Consider the following 15307-nt stretch of genomic DNA (forward strand, 5'->3'; position numbering starts at 1 on the left):
AAAACACTGCCTTTATCCAGCACAGTGATAGAAAATCACTGTGCACATGATAGGAGGATTCCCACTGATCTCAGTAGACCAAGAGTTAAAATTACTTTCTAGGGCAAATTTGTCCTGGTACTTCAGCATTTCTGTGCTGAAAAGTGGAAGGCATTACTTCTCCCTTGCAGGTAATTAGCAATTCTGATTAGATGGACCTTTTTGTGTTGCACAAAATCAGGCTACCGATAAGCCTGTAAGGTGTTCAGATATCAACTTGTTCTGAATTGTTTCTTAAAGATTTGTTCAGCCTGCTTTTTGATAATTAGACCTGGGGATCTGAGAAAGGAAGAAGAACAATTCAGGGAGAAAGCCCTTTAACAAAAGTGATAGTGGTAAAAATTGTTATCTGTTAGTCTGGAGGTGTTTTTTAAACTGTTGATACTGCAGCCTAGCAGACTACTGTGTTCTGGGACAGAGACAAGTATAAAATTGTGTCAGTAATCCTTCTGCTGATATGACATTCATTTTTAGACACTTTCATTTTCTTTTCCTTTAAAGATAATTTAAAAAGTCATCCTCCAGTGTCTGACAATGGCTACTTCTTGATTTTTGGATTTTCTGTATTGCAAAGATGTCTCACTGATCATGTTCACATCCCTGAGATCTACTTGGTTGTGGCAGAGCTCTTTCTGGCAACTCCACCATCTGAACCACCTGAAGCAGTCAAGGTATGAAAAAAAAAATAGCAGACAGGCACCTGAAGCTGCTATTGCATTACTGTTTTGACATTTTATGCCCTTTTCCATGAGATGATTTTCAGGCATGTCAACCCTACCTGGGCTTTGTAATAATAAAAACTATTCATACTTTTTCAATTAAGTTAATTAACTTTTATTTAAGAAAATTTACGTTCAGAACAACCTTGTTCATGCAGGTGTTAAATGTTACAAACTTAATAGGAGAGGAAGGAACTGCTGGAGGTAGACACATGTTGGTTTTGTTCTGATGTAGAGAGAGTAGGCATTGTTCTTGTCATGTAAATTGTATCATGTACAATTCCCATCTCTTAATGAAATCTTTCCTCCTGTGTAGAAAGATCTTGAGTCTATGTTGCAGTGGATCTTGCAGCACCACCATAGAGAGAATGTCCTCAAATCTGGTTTGTGTGCAGAGGCAGCTGTGTTACTGCTGGAAATGGTTAGATTCACTGTGGACAAGGTAAGTGTCATTGCAAGGACAGTACAGTGTGAGTGGCTGAATAAAGAGCCCAGGTGTGAGAGATGCTGGTGACAGCCTGTGCCTGTAATCCCTGTAATCCCTAGTCCTGCTCTGTCCTCAGAGGGCAACACTGAACAGGGGGCACAACTACTACTGCCCTGGTTATGTAGCACAGGATGTGATGGGCTCATGGTTGAGAGAGACCAGAGGCACCTCTTGCCCACAACAGCACTCGGTTTTTTCGTTCTTGATGATGACTCTGGTTGGGTGTATCTTCAGTCTGCAACGTGGGGTTGGCTACTGGTGCCTTGTCTGAATTTGTGGCTGTGTCATGCTTGCTTAGGAATACCTGAAGAGGAACAAAGATAAGCTTTTACAAAGATAGCTTTTATGAATGAGAGGAATGCTGCCTTGACCAGATGCACATTTGTCTGTTCAGCCTATTGCAGATGCAGAAGCCTCCTGGGCGATTGCCTATCCAGGGAATGTTATCGAGTTTCTGTGCTTGATCTATCACAGTTATACACAGGACCCTGTGTGGCACTGTCCTGACTTCTTGAAAGCTTTGGCTATGATTGCTTTTCATTCAGGATCACCCAAGGTATGTGCACAGGAGCCAGCATAAGCTCTTCTGATCAGAGATCGGTCACTAGGAGGAAAAAAATCAATGTACAGTAGACTGAGTGCAAATGCATTGCTATCTGCTTTCACAGGGTGGGTCTGAAGGCCTCCTGGCCCCTGATGGTCCAGCCATTACTGAAGGGAAAGGCTGTGCTGACCCCTCCTCTCTCCCACTGCTACCACACCCTGCCAAGAAACAAGTGTGGGATTTCGTGCGAGTCCTCCTGATGGACAGTCTTCTCAACATCCCAGCAAGCAAACAAGGACACCCCCTTGAGCTGCTTCTCGAGGTTTATCTCATCAGCAGGCTTTGCTGTTCTACCTTGCACTGGGGGTGGAAGGACAGGACATATCCTTCTAGTGACCTAGTAACAAAAGTGCTAACAGTGACTAAAGGAAAGGACTTCTCTAATTCCTCTGCATTAATGTGAACTAAGAAAATGCTGTCCCTGGAAAACAGAAATTTTTCAGGCAATCTTTAATATTAAAGGAAAGTGTGAAAAAATATCCTTTTCCTTAGTAATACCTGCTTGTCATCAGGGCACCCCTTGAATTTGAGAACCAAAAATGTCACATGGAGCATCCTGTGTACTGATTTTTGAGATAAGAAAATCTCAGTTCTCAAATAAAAAAAATCCTGTCTCCACTGTAAGTACAGATTAATACAAGCTGTAACAGCTGAGTCTGGATAATAGATTTCAACTACTCTAAGCGCTCTAGAGAATCAGAGCAGTCTGAAGAAAGGGGAAAATTAAAAATTTAGGATTCAGCTCCAAATTGTCAGTAGTTCAGGTGTCCCAGGTGTGGGTTCTGATGCAGACTTAGCTTAGTAATACGAATAGTAATTACTAAGTTGTTATAATAAGCTTGACTGCAATTTTAATGACTTAAATCCTCTTGTGGATCACCAGCTCCCTAAAGTTTTACATATACTCTCCTGAAGTTTGATACAGTTAAAATAGAATTTGGATTTCTGGTTGTCTGAATCCTGGGAGCTCGGTGCCCCTGACCACAAGACCTCTTGGGGAGAACCTGTGAGCCAATTCTGGCCCTTTACAAAACCTTGTTTCTGTTCAGCGTGCAGAGGGTGGCAGTGCTGGCTGTCAGCTAGATGGTGCAGTCCTGTGTAAGATTTCCTTGTTTTCCAGCTGGTAATGAAGTTCTGCCATCTCATCTGTTGTCCAGCAGCTGTCCACATATGCACTCTTGCTGAAAGTGAAGCTGAGTCAGATTTCCTGTTTTCCTGCTGTACTAATATGTGTGCCATCACTGTACAGGCTTCTCCAGAAGATGCCACCAGTGAGCAGAGGAGACTTTTTCAGACAAAAGTTCTGCTGTCTGCTATGGATGTCTTTCAGGTTGCCATCCAAAGTGAGGGGAAAATGAGACCAAGAGGTGAGTGGTGAGAATCAGATTGTTTAACTCTTGTTTAAATATCATTGTAACTGGTATTTAGCATGTAGGTGTCATTGTTAGAAAGGTTTGGAAACAACAGCTAGAATGACAGTCCAGCTCAACAGGCTGCACTGTCCATTCTATATTATTGCAAGCCAGTTTGCATCAGTTATTGTAATTGTATAATTTTTCTGGAGAGCATCTTCCTTTTTTCTTTTTGAGAAGAGATTCTGAATATTAGAAAGGGAATATATAGAAAGAAACCTAGGTTCATCCTTGAATGCTTCTGGAAACAGCCCCATTAACTTAGATGTTACTGCTCTCCTTTCTGAGTTGTTAGTTAAACCAGTTCTTCATTACAGCATTTTAGTGAGATTGCCTCCATGCTTAAGATGGGACTGTCATTTCCAATCTGAGTAAGGTGTTTCTACTATACCTAGGGACTTTTTTTCTTAGACATGTCCCACCTCTGAGATAGTATGGAATGAGACTGTTCCTTCTCAGCTCTGGTAATCTCACATTTCACTTTTTTTTCATTTCCTCTTGTTCTGCAATAATCAACCCTCTTATATCCTCTCCAGCAAACACTGATCCTCAGGGTACTTCAGAATCAGCTGCACCCCTATCCATGATGAATATTGCTTATTTTGCTCAGAAACTGGTTGAGAAACTGAGCAGCAGAATGTTTGTGGCTGACCCCAAGCAAATCCTGATCTTCATTGCCAAACAGATTATGTGTGTGAGTCACTTTTCTTCTCTCCAACTTCTAACATGCTGTAACATGCAGGTTTTTTACACTGAGGTCATGATACTGCAATTCTGGAGAAGATGGCTGTACTCCATTTGGTGATTGTTTTTATTCCTGGGTTTTTTTGCATGAGAACATAACAGCTGTAAATTGAAATTAGAGAGAAATGGTGCAGCATAAAGAAAGGACAGTTAACTCTCTTGTGACACTGTTTGCTGGCTATGTACACATTTGCTGAACTAGGATAAATTAATAAATTAATCCCCACAGTTATGGGTACTTCAGCAGAAATACAGAAAAAATAGAATTTTTATGAAACAGGTAGTTCAGGGGAATTTTGCTGAAATAAGTTTCCAACAGTTTAAATGAAGCGGGAGGAGTGGGTCCTTGGGGAGAAAGTTCTTTGAGCAAGCCAAGTAACTGCTGCTTTGTGTTTTCACAGGTCTTAGAAAGCTCTGTTTCTCAAAAGGAAGTTTTCCTCAGTGCCCTGTACAGCTGCTTAAACAGAGCCATCCTATACTGCTTATCCAGACCTCAACAATCACTGCCTGAGCAGTTTAATGTCCTGAATACTCTCATTGTCCTGCAAGAGCAGTGGGACATTATCTTTGCAACTTACAACTCAAATAGTAATTTTGTCATCTGCCTGATGTACTGCCTTTGCCAGCTGAACTCGGGCAGGTACAAGTGTTCATCTCATTATGATTCTTTATATTTGTGCTGTACCTGTGGAAGTGGGTGCAGAGGGGGAGATGTCACATAACTTAGGCAATTTCCAGTCTGGAGAATCACTAGAAGCTGAGATTGAGCTGGATCCAGCATTTCCAGCAGCTACTCACTTCAGAGTAGTAACTGCAGTTAATAAGCTTGAACTGATTTCAGTGGAGCTGGCTCACAAGCCCATCAGGAAAATGAGCAGCTGGAAATCTTCCTGGGATGTGGGCTAGGATCACTCCCAAATCATGAGGGTGGCCATTCTCTGAGACATCTGCGTGGGGTAATTCAGTGAGAGGTTTTGTCTGATCCAGCAGTCATTTGTGTGTGGGTACATTTAAAGCATATATAGAAGTGTGAATGGATCTTGTGATCTTTGTGTTATTGTTACCTGGATCTGAGCTGCAATGTTTTAGTTGTTCTGACATTGGGAGTTTCGCCTTCTGCCATTGGGTAGAGTTAGAACATCCATACCCACTGTTTGCTGTTCTTACAGATGTTGATATAAAAGATGAACTCTTGCTAATGCAAGCTGGGGAGTTACCTCGGAAGCTTAGTTTTGTGAAAAAAAACCCAAACATTGGCAAGTGCATTTTACACTTTAATGTTTCTTGCTTCAATGATAACCTTCTGTACTGCTTTGATGATCTGAATGGAATCCATTAATACAGTATCACACCAGAAATGAGCTGCACTTCCTGAGATCTTTTCTGGATGTTCTTATTCCAGTCAGATAATAATTTCCAGGCCAAACCCGTTGAGATGGGATGAGGATTGCTTTTATGGAGTAAGAGCACAAACTATTTAAAAAAACCTTAAAAAACAGAAGGGTTTATGTTATCCAAAAGCTAAACAATCCAGGGAATGAGAAATGTGGTATTTTAAAGAAAATCAGAAATAAAAATGCCAGCTGCCAGCTTTGCATACCCAAGGATTTGATTCTCCCATGATAGCAGGGCTTGTTCAGAATTGAAAGAGCTTTGTGTTACTAGTGGCTATATATGCTTATAAATGCTATTATTGACAGTAGTTCTGTGAGAAAGTCCAGATTTTCTGGATACCTTAAGCAAGCCTGTTTCTTTTCTTTTTTTTTTTTTTTTAAGTATTACTGCTGTACTGAAGTTCCTAGTGTCTTTTACCTCCTGACTGGCAGATTGTGGCACAGCCCCCAGTCTCAAAGCGGAAGTCCTCTTGGCCCTGGTGATGTTCTCAATAATCACATCTGCATGCTAACAGTATCCATGGAGCTTAGTTCATAGCTTTTTTGTGCTGAGCACTTTAGAAACTGAGTGAATCATCACTGACACAAAAAACTCAGTAAGCAGTTCAAGTGCAGGGTAGAGCAAGACACTGCTTTCCACATAGTGGCAGATACCTCTAGCAAAGGAATTCAGAGTAGAGACCAAGTACAAGATGCCCAGAGGAGGTGCAAGAAGGCTGAAGCAGACTGGCTATGTCAGGACAGCCCTGTGCTCCATCTAATTGGGGTGAATGAAGTGAATACAAGTGCAGTAAAGTGCAGGGATAAGGCACATACAGGAGAGTGATTACAGGGTCATGATGACTGCTCCTTGCCTTTGAAAGCCAGACTGGCAGTTAAGTTCCCTCTTGATGAAAATTCCTTGGTATTCCATAACTGGTATAAGATCCAAACCTGAAAGTACTCGTCTACTAAATGAATCAAGGAGGACTGGGTGTGCAGAAACACCTGTAGTTTTTTTCACTATTCTCAGTTTGTTTGCAGTCTGGTTTCCTTACCTGCCCTCCTTTTTTTCTTTTTTTCCCCTTTGTCACAGCTGCTCAGAAGGTTTTGGGATGGATGCAAAACCAAAGCTGGCTTCTCATCACCAAATTTTCCTTGCACCTAGTGAAGAGGAAAAGGGCAGCCTGCCTACTCCAGATGATGGTAATTTATGGCACGTGTTGCCGGTGGCTTAGAAGGAGAATACCTGTCTTAAGTAGTTTTCAGAGCAGCTTGTGCAAGTCCCACTTAATTCCTCTTTAGTGTACAGGCACTGCAGGCACAGCACAGAGAAAGGAGAGTTGTGCTAAAAATTACTTGTGTTTGCATCAAGCCTTTTTATTCAAAAGTCCCACCCAGCATCCTCAGGAGTAGTGGGTATCAGTTTGGAGATCTCTCCTCCATGTTATGACCCCAGTATAAGGGGTGAGATACATACACTATTTGTTGCTCTGTTTTTTTTTTTTTTCAAGGCCCATACAGAGTTTGTCTATTGTATGCAGAAAGAAGTATTGGAGCATTTCAGAGAAACACAAGAAAAATGTGTTGGATTCAGTGTGGTCAGTTGAACCCTGCAGCAGAGTAGTGTTTTGCTTTTTTAATTTTTACTTTGAAATATATATTGGCTTGGTTAAGCTGCAATCAAATCAGTCTGGTTTGCAGGGATATAAAGAAAAACTCAGCGCTTTCTTGTACAATATCCTCCTGCTGTGTAAAATTGTTTCACAACTTGGTTACCTTTGCCCCTCCATCTCCAGTGATGTTTGGCAACATAAAGGAATATCCTTTATGTGCTTTAGCATTCTATGCACAATAATAAGGCCATCAAAATTTTGATTAAATGGTTTTCCAAATCAGAAACCAGTTAAAAACATGTGTCACTCCTACTTGTTTCTTTCAAGGAGTTGAAATATCATAAAAGAAATGTCCTGCTGTTTTCTGTATTAGATTAACTAGTCTAGCTTAGAAACTTTGGAGGCAATGGGCAAAAAGGAGCAACTCCACTGACTCTGGAGTTACTCTGAACCTGTGCTTTTCCAAGTTAGATGTTTCTGCTTTTTTTGTTTGTTTTTTGCTGCTTATTGACTTGAAAACATAAATTAATAACTTTTATTTGGTGTTACTTTTGTTTCCTAGTCCGCCAGGAGATTCTGAAGACCGTAGAAATCATCTGGAAGCAGCTCATTTCTCAGAGGCGGCAGGCTCTGGAGGACATTTACAAGATGGATCTTTCTGTAAAAGGAAATGACAAAGAAAGGGACATGAAGATAACGGAGATCACTCCTTTATGGGAAGAAATTATGACAAAAGCTTGGCAGCACTTGCTAGGTCTCTGTTCTTTTATGGAACACTTATTGTAGTATGCAAAAACATTGTGCTAAATGGGGTGCCTTGTGGAAAGCTGCTGCTCCTTGGTTCTGCCTTTCCTCACCTGCTGAGAAAGCACATTCTCAGTTTCTCTCATTTAGGGCTGTGATTACTTACTGTGTCATAACCCAGCCCTCCTGTAATCACCTGGTGGGGTCACAGGGCCCATGATATACTGCAAGAAAGAGAAATCACCTTAGATGATTGTAACCCATAGGAAGATTTAAAAGGGAGGATATATGATTGAAAGAAGGGCATTGCAATGTGTGTAGTGCTGCAGTGATTCAATGTTCATGTCTGTGTACTGAAACTGATCTATGGCAGACCTCTTTTAAATAAAAGCTTGAGAAGTATGTGTTAATTCACTTCTCATAAAAAGTAGAACGTTATTCATCTGGAGTGACACACTGCCACATTGTCTTGTCTTGTGCAATGGGGATAAAACCCCTCTATTTCTGACAGGCTCAACCTCATCTTAAAAGCTTTTTTGTCTGTTTTCCCATGCAGTATCTGAAAAGAAGCTTCTCCAGAATAAAGCAGGGCCAAGCCTGTCCCAGAGCAAGCACAATTCCTGGAGTGAAAGCCTCTCTTCAGCAATTAGGTTCATACCTGGCCGAAACACAAAGGAAACATCATGCAAATCAGAGGTGAGTTTTGCTCTTTGTCTTTTCTGGGTCTGCCTTGTATATAGCTCTGGATCTGGATTTGGGAGGCTTCTGAGTGTGCCTGTTGTTTCACGTGTTCCATTGCAAACTAGACAGCTATTGCAGCTGAGGTTCCTTTCCTAGGCTGCTAGAAATAATCACAAAGAAACAGTGACCTGAAGAACTTTTCTTGGCAGCTTGTTCATACAGTCTAATAATGCATGTTTTCTGTATAGGGCCCAATTATGGCACTTGAAAAACCTAAGCAGCCCAAATGTGTTTGTGCTTACAGGCCTCTGCTTGGGGTGGAGCAAGGTGAGGAGATGCCAGCTTTGCTGCTGCTGTTGGCTTGCATCACCCATGTGAACCTTGTCCTTCAGTCTCTGAATTAGCAGGAAGACTCGGGTGTTATCATAGAGCTTACATTTTCAGTGTTACCATATCCTTACATTTTCTACTCAATATGAAGTATTAAAGGTCCAAATTTTAATTTAACCCCTAGAAATAGAGATACAAGTCTTGGTATATAATCCAGGGGTGGATTTGGAGGCTATGCATTATTTCTCCTGTCAGCAATGAAGATGTGAGCTATCTTTTCCATGTGTGAACTCCTCCTTTGCTGAAAGAGAGGGCCATTTCCATGTTTTTGCTTAGCATTGTCAAAAATAGACATAAGAAGCACTAGATAGTTGTTACTTTTTGCGTGTACTAGGGGTAGAGTAACTAGCTATAGGGTAGGGCAGAAGGGTATTGACAGAATATTCAGAGCTTTAAACCAAGCTTGGTTCAATGTTGTGCTCAACATATTAAGATCTTCTTTTTCCTCCTGGGGAGATAATGAGTCTGTTCTGAGCCTTAACCCTCTAGCTCGAGCTACTGGAGGTTGCAGCTATGTCTGATGGTACCTGGTCCAATTGCAGGTGACCAGGCAGACTGTGACACCCAGCTAATGTGTCTGACAGTGCCTTGCTGAGCTGAAGGGCTTTTTCAGTGTGCTGCAGAATCCTTCTCACTCCTTAAAATCACACTGCTGCTTACAGAGTGAGCTAGCTCTTCCCAGGTACATATGCATACTGTGATGTCATACTGCAAGAGTGTTGACTATTTGCCCTGGGGTCTGTTTAATTATTTTTTAAAATTAATTTTGATTATTACAGCTGATTACACCTCAGTGAGCAATGTAATTGATATTTGTAAATGTATCCCAAGGAACATTTTGTACAACATGCTTTTTGCTGTTGAAGGTTAAAGACTCTGTTATTGGTTTTTCCCTAAATATGCCCACATCATTAGTTCCTCCAGTGAAAAGGTTGCCATCTGGAAAAGGCAGCACGGAGACATTATTCAGGCACAAGTGCATGAAATTGGTGTTTCTACATCTTCTGTCTCTCTTCTGCAAGGAAGCTGCTTGTAATTAAAGGAGCTGGGTTTGGAAGAAACATTACTCACTTGGTGTTATTCCTTATCATGTCAAGCACTGACAGCTCCATAGCTCTGATAAATTGTTCTTCTCAATGAGATATGAAGCTACAGTTCCAAATGTTCTTCTCTTTTCTCCCTCTCCCCCTTTCTCCCTCCAGCCTGTCTTTCAGAGTTTGATGCTCTTTTTAGAGAGGTGAAATCTAAGAGGAAGAAAATGTTGAGTTACCTCTCAACAGCCCTCTTCCTTTGTACACTTACTTACATTAGAAAAGTTACATTAAAAGTAAGTGGTATTTGTATTTTTAACTCGTATTTTTGGCAACTTTGGTAATCACTTTAAAAAGTGGTGTGATGTAATTTTGTATCATTTTCTGTGTCAGATGACTTCTGTTTTCACTATTGGCCTCTATCTTCACTTCTGCCAGTCATGGACTTATGTCCTAAAGCAACAGGAAATCTCCATGTTTGGTTGAAACATGGAGATTACAGGAAAAATAACAGTATGAACTACATAGCGAGGAATGGGAAGAATTTAAATCCCATAGCAAAATAAAGATATTTGCTCCTAACTGAGTAAAGTTACTGAGAGAAGTGCCGGAATTCACTCAGGAATTCAGAGGTGTGCCCAGTAGAAAGAACAAAGTGGTTGTTTACTGGGTTATTAACTTGATTCCTTTATCAACTGAAAAATAAACAAAGATGCTGAAGCAGTAGTAATATTTGCTGCAGTTTAAAACAATCAAAAACAAGCAGCAAAACACTCCTCTGAAGTTTTTCCCTGTGATTATTTATAAGATAGGAAGAGTGCTTTTGAGACCCAATCCTCAATCTGAAAAAAACAGCAAAATTCAAACTATTCACTTCAGCAAAAGCTCAGACCCCATGTTCCTGTTGTACTTTTGCTCATGTTCTCCATCCTCAGCAGAGCCAATTTCCTGCTGTTTGGTGGCAAGTGTGAGAATTAGCCATCAAATGCAGCTGTGTTTTCTGTCTATTTCTGAATACACTGTGCTATCTCATGCTTTGCTTGTGGCTTTGTCTGGGAGGCGTGATCATGTAGAAAAGAGAGTGTAATTACATTTTTGGTACTAGAATGGCAGTGATCTGCTGTGGTGATTGTATCTTGTTGGTAGTCATGCAGGAGCATGAGGAACATTGCACAATGTTGGATTTTTTGCTGCTTACAGGTGACAGACTTGGGTACATTTGCTGGCAGGATGGTCTGTAAGACTGAACATAGTGCCAAAGGTTTCAAATCACTGACTTTCCTGTTTCAAAGTGAGCCTTTTGATCTCTTGCTCTTTCTCCTCCTTTCCCCCTACTACCGAGTTCTGCTGTCAAAATATTTTAGGCTAACAATGACTGTGACAGTTTTTGATATCATAAAAAGCTACAAAAGCAGCAAAGGACCACGGTAGCAATTGTGTTTCAGTCAACTGTAAATCAGTCAGAGCTTCTCCATGCCCTGACCTGAGGTTCTTCAGGATGGGTGCCTGGCAAGGTTGCAAGCACCACACTTGTAGCTCCTGTGAGACACATTGCCTGAGAACTGTAGATATAGCTGTTACTCTTTACAGAAATGCAGAGCCTTCTCAGTTTTACAGGAGGCCTGATTGTGCCTGTCCTCTACTGTTTTTGTTGATTAATTGCATTCCTCTATGACAAAGACTGATATAACTTGAAATAGAAAAGGTCTTTTTAATCCCCTTTTAAATCTCATTCTTCAGAATGAAGAGGTTAAGAGACTTCCTAACTTGTAATTGCAAAGCCAGAAATGTTACTTAAATCTTTTTCTTACCAGTCACTCAGTTGGTCTTTTACAAGCTTTTCAAGTTAACTGAGTTAAAACAAGCAAACATTTAATGATATTTCTTTGAAAAGAGCATCATTTGTGTAACATGTTTATCTTCATAATAGAAGGATAATTAACATCACTAATTATCTAATTAAGTTCATTAACTATCCACCAACAGTGCACCGTGAAGTTGACATTATGTTCTGTCAACAAATGCTTTGATTTCTTAGGAAGTAATTAAAATGTAAATTAGCATGCCATTAAATGCACAAGGGAACTTTGGAATCAAATATTCATTTCAAAACTGCTCATAGCACGCATTTTTTTTACTTCAATGAAAGCAGGCACTTTAGTATTAATGATGTATATTAAACAATTTCCATTATAATATTATTGTCTTGTTTAATAACTGGCTCAAAGCTAAATTATAGCATGCTGTAGAGAGCTGAAAAAAGTTTCTTTAACTTTGAACACAGAAATTTTCATGGCCTCCTACACACATATCTGACACACTGCTCATTTATCATTTTCAGATTGTTCACAAGATCATAAAGAAATCATTCAACAGGTCAATGTTAGATAAGAATTGCATGAAAACATAAAATATAGAGCTATTTCATATTATGTGATACAAATCACTGAATTTTCTGAAATTTCTGAAAAGTGGGGATCATTTCTCCATTTATTGAAGGCAAGTGTTTAGCTGAGAATTGGAAAATCAGTGTTGCATGATGAATACAAGTCTTCAGGCTGGCTCAGATTCACAGGCCCCTCTGTCCCCTAAAAATTCATCAGAGGCTGCTACAGGAGATGGGGTGTGATAGCCCAGTGCACAGTAGGAAACCTATCCTAGCAGAATTGTTTCTTTCTTGATTGATATCAGTTTCATCTCAAAACCTGAAACACAAGAGATATGGCTTACAAATTTTTTGTGGATAGCTCTTCATGGGGAGTTTTCCTCTGTTTTTAAACTCAGTAGTCTTCTGTGGGAGTCAAGTCCCTTCATTGAAGTACACATTGGACAAAAATGTTGCCTGTTATTTCTCCTGCATATTGTTTTAAAATATCCATTTGCCTTTCAAGCTAGAGATTCTGTCTGGTCAAGCTTAAGTTTGGATATTGGATTTCAGACAGTGGAATTTCATGTTTAAAGCTGTTGGCACCAAAGTCTCATCTTTCAAGAGCTGCTGGTTGCAGAGTTTTACTTTCATGTAACAGAGCTGATGCCAAATGAGTTGAATGGTGTTAATGTGGTTGGAAGAGGAGTTTTATTTGGTTGCAGAAAACCCTAGAAACATGTGCTAACCACTGAAACAGATTAGTCTTTTCTTTGCTGAATACGCAGACAAATATTTTTTTATATATTTCTTGATTCAAATAGGTCTGTTTTCTTCTGTTTTTTTAGTCAAAATTTTATTTATAAAAAATTCAGAAAGAAATGGACTGAATTCAAAAGACTGAAGTGTCAATTTAAAATGAAAAATAAAAGAACAGAAAAAATGAGGGAGGTCTTAGAAATCTCTGCAAGATTGACTTAAATGTTTCTTCTAGGTCAGGGTATAGGTTGTTACCTCTGCTGAAGTCTGTGACCATTCATTTCTTGTTGCTCTCATCTTTGCTAGCCAACTTAAAGTTTGCTTGTGTCTATCTGTGTTCTATTTATACTTCTTCTGCAGAGCAGCTTGAACTACATCCACTAAAACCTAGAAGTAGTCTTGTCACCTTTAAATCTAAGTCATTTTAGAAAAACTTATTTTTATGGGTCAGGAGAGAGATTTTTTTTTTCCCTCTACTCTGGCCCCATAGCATATACTGATGTTTACAGATTTTTTTCATCAGCTAAAGGAATAGAAGGGCAAGTTTTCCTAAAAAAAAACATGATTCAAATGTAATCAGAAAATGCCAGAACAGGAGGCTGTTGGACAAATGCATTTAGATAATAGTGTGTAATAAAGCCCTAAGTTACATCCACCTGTAGGACTTCCGCATTTTAAATAGAAATAGGAAAACAGTGAGTAAGAACAAGTGAAGGCAAGAGACTCCCCTGCTGTTCCCCACAATGCCAAAGTCTGACCTTCACCTTTCACTTTCGAGGTAAAACCTAATGCTTCTGTAACAGGATGGGAACTGAGTGCTCAGGGGGTTGAATGAACTACCCCAAAGTCACAGAAGCCATTCTCAGAGACAGGATTAAAGAACAAATGTGCCTTTACTCTCATTGTGCTTTTTTGTTATTAGGAGGCAAGTTATCCGTTCTCCCAGGAAACAATCTGTTCAGGAGTGTCATCTGGTGAAGGGCTGTGTGTATGCACACACAAATACAGACTTATGGTTGCTATAGAAGTAGACTGGCTTCTGTACTGCCTGTCCTTAGCTGATAAATGCAGTGTGGAAGTCTCATCACATGAACACGCCACACTTTAGGTTTACCCTTTGAAGCCCACCCCTGTGTGTGAGTACATTTATGATGCACTGAAATATGGAGGATTTTCTCATTAGGTCTGCTATTCCCCAACCAACTGGCAATGCCAGGAATCCATCCATGATCCTTAGGAGCAGTTGGCACATTGCATTAGCCTCCTAGAGGGCTGAGGCACGAAGCCTCTATGCAACACTTCACTGCTGGAACTCAGGCTGTTGAAAAGCTAAATGAATTTTGGCAAAGCAACAGTAAAATCCACACAGCAATAACAATTTTGTGATTCAAAAGAGCCTGCAAACAGCCCTCAGTGTGGAGAGTGCATGTGAAAGGACTAGGATAAACTGCTCTTTAGTCTGCTAAGGAAAACATCATCTGCCTTAGCTTGATGATTGTTACCTGGGGAGTAATGGAACAATTTTTCCTCTTCTGAAATGAAATGCCCATGGCAAGGGGTCGGAACTGGGTGATCTTTAAGGTCCTGTCCAACCCAAACCATTCTATGATCCTGTGATGCTCCAGAAACTCACTTCTTTGCTTCCCCATCTGTAAACTAAAGACTTTGTCTTCTCTCATAAATATCTCTAAGATGTACTGGTCAAAAGTACAAGGGTTATAGCTGTGATGCTACATTAATGCTCTTACTATGTATGTTTATATACTCGCAATATTTTGCTCAGAAGAACAATCACTAGTTTTAGCCCTTACCAACAGATAACTTAAAAGGCATGCTTCAAAACAAGTATGTGGGTATTGTCGCTATCATCCACAGGATAATTCACTTGACACAGCAAGAGATTTGAGCATTTGGGCTTTCCTTGTGTCTCTTACAAGTCCAAAATTAGTTTGTCTTGTCATTTATTTTCATTTATTGAGAGTTTTGGCACATACTTTTGTGAGCATGTGTGTTCTGTAACACAACACACAAAGAAAGCCTCCAAGTGCAGAGCCCCAGTGACATACTGTTTCTTTAGGAAAGAACTGTGGTATGTGTGCTCTCTGTATTATGAAATTCAGCTGTATTACGGCATGCCTGAATATTTATGAGGTGCAGAAGTGTTAAGTGATCTATATGTATTAAAAAAAAAAAAAGACATAAGGTGTTCCAAAGCTCAGTAGAATTTTGTTAGCTTATAAGTCACACCTCAATCTTTTTTTCTTTTCCACTGTTTCTCATTACAGCCAGTGTCTCAATTGCTTTACTTGAAAGAAATTATATAAAATTCACACCCTGGGTTTC

The 15307-nt window shown here is 40.0% G+C and overlaps 1 protein-coding gene across 1 annotated transcript in view; it reads left to right on the forward strand.

Annotated features, from left to right (window-relative positions):
- WDFY4 (WDFY family member 4) overlaps positions 1-15307 on the forward strand; it is a 112280-nt gene that overhangs the window by 46232 nt on the left and 50741 nt on the right. The window contains exons 30-39 of the mRNA XM_058810186.1: positions 541-710; positions 1075-1200; positions 1640-1801; positions 1914-2111; positions 3099-3216; positions 3798-3955; positions 4407-4645; positions 6475-6584; positions 7557-7748; positions 8295-8434. Of these exons, the coding sequence (XP_058666169.1) occupies positions 541-710; positions 1075-1200; positions 1640-1801; positions 1914-2111; positions 3099-3216; positions 3798-3955; positions 4407-4645; positions 6475-6584; positions 7557-7748; positions 8295-8434 (1613 nt within the window). The remainder of the gene's footprint in view (positions 1-540; positions 711-1074; positions 1201-1639; positions 1802-1913; positions 2112-3098; positions 3217-3797; positions 3956-4406; positions 4646-6474; positions 6585-7556; positions 7749-8294; positions 8435-15307) is intronic.

This window comes from Ammospiza caudacuta, chromosome 9 (assembly GCF_027887145.1).
Source record: "Ammospiza caudacuta isolate bAmmCau1 chromosome 9, bAmmCau1.pri, whole genome shotgun sequence".
Lineage (NCBI taxonomy): Eukaryota > Metazoa > Chordata > Aves > Passeriformes > Passerellidae > Ammospiza > Ammospiza caudacuta.